The 6,946-nt window shown below is 43.4% G+C and overlaps 1 protein-coding gene across 1 annotated transcript; it reads right to left on the bottom strand.

The window, feature by feature from the left end:
* Positions 1–2,281: 2,281 nt before the first annotated feature.
* WDR43 (WD repeat domain 43) lies at positions 2,282–6,568 on the bottom strand. The gene is made up of 6 exons (XM_033056558.2): positions 6,504–6,568; positions 5,654–5,717; positions 4,653–4,766; positions 4,160–4,229; positions 3,537–3,592; positions 2,282–3,437 (listed from the first exon to the last, which is right to left on the bottom strand). Exons 2-6 carry the CDS (start codon positions 5,705–5,707, stop codon positions 3,318–3,320), a joined length of 414 nt encoding a protein of 137 aa, XP_032912449.1. The 5' UTR covers positions 5,708–5,717; positions 6,504–6,568; the 3' UTR covers positions 2,282–3,317.
* Positions 6,569–6,946: the final 378 nt, after the last annotated feature.

Here is a 6,946-nt window from a genome sequence, read left to right as displayed (position 1 = left end):
GTTTCATCACAGGACAGCCCAAATGAGAACTGGGCTATCAGGCTGTGTGCCATCTCCATAGTTTTTGGGTGCATTTCTCAAATGTCTACATGCTGATGTTGCCAGGAATCAGGAATTCTCTAAGAACTAGTTGTGCATCCTAAACCTTTCCTTATTTTCTCACTTTCCATTTCATCCTCCTCCTCTCCAACAGCACGTTTTGCTTTTGTTTGGTTCTACTTAACCAAGGTCATTGAGATACTTGTTTTGGGACAGAAAAGCCATTCCTAAGAGTCATTTAGAAAATGAACCCAAAACCGTGTTTATTTTGTTGGGGTTTTTTTAACACAAATAAATCACTTCCCATAGCACAGAGGGAGGCCAGAAGGAAAACATCCATTAACTCTGACGCTGCACAGCGTTTAACAGACACAGCTGCACAACCCACACGGGCAGCTCTGATTTCCCTAAGAAACTTTCAGGAATCAGACAGAACACTGAAATACTCAGGAAGAGAGGCAACAAAACACTTCTCAGGCCAAGTGCCGGGGGTACTAAGTCCCTTTGGAAGCAGGAACATAACAAGAGACAAGAACGTGAGCCACCCCACTCACAGCACGGTGCATTTAGTAACGATGTGCTCACGCCATCCTCAAAGGGGAGTCACAGGGTGCTCCTGCAAGGTGATCCAAGGAATTTTGTGGAGCTGGTCTGGCACCCACTGGCCATCTCTGCTATTGCTCCTTTCCACCAGTCAGTTTATCTACTGTAACTGGGAAGGGCACTGCATGAAACACAGCAAACAAAAAGCCCAGAGGCCCTGCAGTGGTGCCTGGAGAGACATTAAACACACACCTATAAATGAGACATGATAATAGTTGGGCAAATAAAACCAAAAGTTACACCTGAGGGTTTCGATCCTATTGATTTCTTGGCTGCTTAACTGCAGAGGTTTGCCCTGGACTTCTCACAAATTCTCATCCAATCTCCACTGCTCTAAATGAGCAGCTGCTCTGTCCTCCTCATTCTCTTCATTGCTCCCAAACTACCAGGATTAGATTAGAAGGGAGGACCTATCCCATTTCCAGCCTCTCTAAGCAAAGGAGGACATAGTTTAGTCCTTGAGTGGCTGAGACCTTGGCTTTGCAGATAAAGTTTGAAGGATTAGAAAGTGCACAGCATGGTCAGTTAGCAGCTCTCAAGTGAGGGCAATTTTTGACCAAGGAGCCCAATTGTTTGCAGCTGCCACAGCCACAGTGTCACACAGAGCAGCTGCTTGAGAGCTGAGGACAGGGTGAACTGGCTGTCCTAAGCCCAAAGCAAAAGACCAGAACTCACCCTTGCTACCAGCTGGCTGTCACCGAAACAGATTCACAGAATCTAAATGTCTGTGAGAACCAAGAATGAACAAAATGCTCTTAAGATCCCCCTGCTCTTCCTGTTAGCCAGGTTCTCCTCCCAGCCCCACTCCCAGAACAGTTTCTGGTGCACAGGAATGATGGATACAGGCTATGCCAACCTTACAGGTAACACAGGGCAGTGGGGGCAAGTTCCTGATGCCACCATTCCCCACACCCAAACAGTGCAAACAGGATACTCTGCCTGCTCTTGCACCCCAATCCAGGGCTTCTGCTTCAGCTTCTGGAAGGGCTGGGATGCAGACACAGGGAGGACCTTGCAGGACCAAAACACAGCTGGCTCTTTGCATTACTCCCCACCTCAAAAGCTCAGCAGAGCAGCACTCACCTAAAGAGAACACCCCTCAATTCACACCCCTCTTTAGCCCAACCCAAAGCCCACCTGCACACAGGGACAGCAGGATTGCCTTAAACACTGACACATCAGTTCAGCCTCTTTTGGTGCCTTGAGCACAGACAATGTACAAGTGTTGGCACTTATTTTCACAGCATCTCAGAACTGAAAACAAATAAAGCCCAGCTTTATACCGTAGTAAGGCTATGATTTACTGTCAGTGAAATCCCTCTCAAGCCTGTGAAAGCCTCCACCTGCTGCCATTCCACCTCCAGCTCTCCAAACCCAAGAACGTCTCTTCCAGCTTTGTCCATGACACAATGCCCTGCACTTCCAGGCAGTGATGTAACCCCAGTACAAGCCAAGCTGTGGACAAATCAATGGATACAACTTAAAGGGACAGAGACAAGAAGTCTGTAACAACAGATGCTTTGCAGAACATTGTAACCTTTTAGGCTGCCTTCCTCCTCCACTAGAAATCTGCTTTCTGCCTTTGAACACCACCTGAAGCTACCTAAGGTCTCTCTCAACAAACACCACAGGACAGGTATTTGGTAAAAGAGATGTATATTTATTCACTTTACAAAGAGGGTGGTATTTGTTGCAACAGCTCCATTTATAGACAAATATATTATTGTACATTATAGTGGTGAATGGCTCAAACATTTCCCTTGGTTTGCTCTTAAAAACGGGTTTGCACCACTTCAGCTCCCATTAGCTGAGCAAAGAACTGTCCTTGTTCTGCCACTGAGAGATTAAAAATCCATAAGAAAAGTATAGCTCTGTGCTATGTATTCACAAGCATTCACCTTCTCCTTTCCCTGGGTCACTCCCCTTTCCCCACCCAACTCAACATGGTCTGTCTTCTGGGTTAGCATTAAATTTATATACAGCCTCCATTCAAACAAAATTAGGAGCCAGTGATGGTTCTAATGGCCTTTTAAAGCAAAAGAAAAGTAATTGATTTGTACATATAAAAGTCTTGAGTTCAAATTTGTTAAAAAAAAAGGGAAAAACCCATTTTTAAGTCAAGTTGGCATTTACATATTGCCAAAGTATGGCTGAGCCAATGAAAGGGGGAAAGAAAAGAATTTCAGAACAGAATTTAAATATTACAAAAATATCTTCTTTTTCTTTTTTCTGTTTCTTTAAAAAGAAAATCAGAAGGATGCTCACTTGCTATTGCTAACTGAAGCATGGAAAGAAGGTATAGACCAGTTGTCTTTGATCCTTGAATATTTGAAACAAATTCAATGTAAAGCTGAACCAAGTTTCCCACACAAACAGCGGTGGCAAATTTATTTCACTTGAGATACAAATGCATGTCCACATGACAGGCATAATCTGACCAGGAGGTGGAGGAAATGTTTCTCTAAGGAAGCGCAGGGAAGGAGGGCGAGAGAAGGCTGGCACGGTTAAACATTCTGCATTCAGAAATGCAGTGCCCCACAGGTGCCTCTGCACACAGGCTGTGCAATGCTTTGCACTCCTGATGTGCAAATACAGCATCTGTCAGCAACAGGATCCAGAATCAAAGAGCTCGGTGGCCCACTTGCTCAAACCGCTAAAATTACTCTTTCGTGCTCTTATTCTTCTTCACTTTCATTTTCTGGTTCCAAATCAGAATCACCATTGATTTCCTTTTCAACAGTCATGTCTTGTTCATCAGATTGCTCCTCTTTTTCATCATCTTCATCCCAGTTTTCCTGGAGGGGAGGGAATAAAAAAGAAATGTTTGAACCCGTGTCAGTCACACCATTTCTGCTCCAAGCAAATCAGAGAAGATCTGGTCTAACCCCACTTACGTCAGAGTCTTTATCTGCGATCATCTCATCATCTGAGCCTTCCTCCTCTGAGGAGTCTGCAAAGAGAAAACAATCTCTCACTCTGGGGAACAGGCTTTAAAATGTCACTCTGCAAACAAAGTCCAGTCCCATGTACTGCCAAGTCTTCAGACTGTGCTATTTCCACACCAAAACAGATTCTACCAGGAGATGAGGTAACCAACACCAGCTGAGGTCACTTCTGTTACCAATGCACAGGCTGAAGATGCAGTTTCATACACATGCACATCCCCTACTCAACACAGCAGTGCCTTCACTGTATCTACCTTAGCACAAGGGCAGGCAACACCAGATATTTTAGGTTGCCAGGTAAGTTAAAGCAGCACACTGAGCTTCCAATTCACCGACTCCTTCATTTGTGAAGCAAGGCTGGGAGGGAATTAAAGGAGATAAAAGGAAGGCAAGGAAGGAGTAACTTAACCAGATGTCTTAGCCACTGATTTTCCTGCCATGGACATCTCACAAAACCCCTCTCACTGCAGACTGTGCACTGGTAGATAAGCACAGGAGTGTGATGAACAGCCATCGAGTGTAGCTGTCATGTGAATTCAGGAGCTGAGCTACACTTAGCATACAACACTTACCATCCTCATAGACCAGCTTTGCAGTCTGATTAACCTCGGGTACATCCTGAACTCTCTGTGATGCTGCAACCTGAATGGAATTTGCAGATTAGCCTTAGATTAAATCATATATTTCAACCTTAAAAGACAACACAACTCCTAACAATGTAAATGAAATTTACATTAAGGATAGAGCATATTAATTCACTTACAGTGCTGGTTTAACAGCCAAAAAAGTACAAATGACAAAGTAAAATCAGAGAGGTACCTGCTCCAAAGTGGCTCAGGGCCTCCTATTTATTCCCCTTTAAAACTCTATGGGTGAACAGACACATTTGGCAGGACAGAACAGTCCCAGTGGGCAGGGACTGACAGCACAGTCAGATAATGGCCTGCTCTGAGCATTGTCAGTGTCCCTGGACAGCAGCTGACAGATTGCATGAGATGCAATCCCAACAGGAAGTGAAGTCTGCAAACACCCCTGCACATCCCATGTTATGTAGCTGAAGCTCACCTGGGTGACAAGAATGAAGAGTCTTCCATGCAGACGGGAAAGCTTTTGCAAAGTTTTTACTCTGCTCTCCATCAACTGATATAACATTCCCAGCTGAGGAATAAGGTCTGGCAACTTGGGAGAAGAGACAGATTTAAAAAAAATGAAATTGTTACCAAACATATCCCAAATGGGGTTTTTTTGTTGTTTGGAGCAAGCAACACTTGCTTACATTATTCTAGACAGAAAGGAGAGCCGAGGGTTCTCAGGAACCACCTGCAGCCTGACCAATTAATGCTTAGCCATGTTTAGAAGTATCATCTACTCTTAAAGCATGGCCATTCCTGGACTCCTTTTCCTTTCCAGCCTCTGCCACACGCAGGGGAAAAGCACTGCTCAGAAAGCTGTGTAAGTGGGGACTGAACACACACCGGTGTCCGAATGCAGCCTCAGCAATGCCTGCAAGTTCTGCTGCTCAGCAATCCTGTAACAAATGGCAGAAAGGACTGATGCTGCCCAAATGCCTTTTTCTTAACCAGCAAGAGTGTTGTATCCATCATTTGTAAGGCAAGGCTGGACTTCAATCCAGAAGCTGCAGCATTATTTCCTACCCTGCCAAATTTGGCACACCCTTACCCTATAAATGTGGCCATGCCCAAGACAGCCTCAGCAAGAGCTTTACAGAAAGCATTAAGGAAAAGTTAGTTGTGTAAGATCTAGTGACACAGGCTAGATTACTCTTGGGCAGTAGTTTTGTTCCCTTTCACAGGTGTGACATAACTTATCTCAGTTTGACTTTGGGATGGCTATAATTACGTCAGGAATGACTGAGACAGACAATTTTATCAGCAATGTCCAGTAGGTTCAACAAAAGTGGTGCAAGCATAGCTCTCCATACATTGATTTGGGCACTGCCATATGCAGAGAGCAGGAGACAGTTTCTTGAAGAAAGAAAATATGCTTATTTAAGCATTTAATTGTAGTTTTGCTTAGGTGCATTGGCATGAATGAAAAATACTTACTGTGGAAAGGTAGGATGCATGTAGGGTAAAAACAGACTTCAGCCATCGAACCATTAGTGAGGCACTGGAAAAGAGAAATAAATTATATCCAAGAGATACTGGATGAAGAGACACCAACCATTTAACATTATAGATGCTAAATAGTTCTATATAGTGTTCCTCTTTAGTTAGAGAGCACGATAAATGCTCTCTACAGATGGAAATGTAAAGTTTGGCTATCCACATGAGGTATGCAAGCTATTCGTCAGGAAAGGAACAGATGTTTCAGTGAGGGACTAAACTAGGCAAGCTCAGAAATCTGAAATGTGCTTCTGAAATCTTTTATGGAAAGTCTCAATGAATAAAAGATCAAAGCATGATACTTTCTTCTTTACCTACAATGAGGGAATCTAGATTTAGAAAAAATAAACTCAAACCCAAACCATCCTAACCCCCATAACTCAGCACAGCCCATCTCAACACAGCTGTCCTAATGACAACATAGCAACATGGAGGGGGGATGCTGGTTCTGTTATTAAACATCACATTAAGAGATGTCTAAATACATCTGATAATTAAACATGCTCTTCACCTGAGAGTTTTTCATTTATTGGTCATGTCCATAATGTAAACATCTGGGGCCTTCAGTTACATTCTCAGGGTTACACGCTCATTCCAGGTATTATTTTCCCTTTCTAATTTCACTTCAGCCACCCTGACAAAGCACTGCTTTAGGTGCTTTAAGTTCCTCTTTTGCTGCAGTTTAATTGCAGTTACTTTCGAAATCTATCACATACATTGCAGGAGGAATCATAACACACACACGTGAGAAGTTTTAGGTGAATTGAACTGTAGCTGAGTTGTCTCTTACCTGTATGGGTTGCCCTGCAATCTCTGTAAGCTAAAAGGGAAAAAAAACCCAGTCAGCAATAAGTAACAAACATAATAAATTTTAAAAATTACACTGCCAGCTCTATCACCCTCTACACACGGTGGTAACTTGCAGAGGCTGGGTTTCAGTATTACAAGAAAGCTGGAACTCTTAACATGCAAAATTCCCACTGAAGCTTAAACCTGGCAGGAAGAGGAAACCTTTTCCATCCCTGTTTATCTGCTTAGTAGAGCAGTTGTTACAGGGTGGACAAGTTGGGGAAACAAGTGAAGGAAGTATCAAAGGCCATTTCACACAAAAATATCTCAAGTATGGGAGAAGACAGTTACACAAAGGTCTGACCATCCACTGAGATTACAGAGCCAAACACTTGCACTTAGATTCCCCAACAAAGATCCCAGGGAAGAAACACAGCATCTCAT

Source organism: Catharus ustulatus, chromosome 3 (genome assembly GCF_009819885.2).
Source record: "Catharus ustulatus isolate bCatUst1 chromosome 3, bCatUst1.pri.v2, whole genome shotgun sequence".
Taxonomy (NCBI): domain Eukaryota; kingdom Metazoa; phylum Chordata; class Aves; order Passeriformes; family Turdidae; genus Catharus; species Catharus ustulatus.
This window is presented reverse-complemented; position numbering and strand designations above follow the sequence as displayed.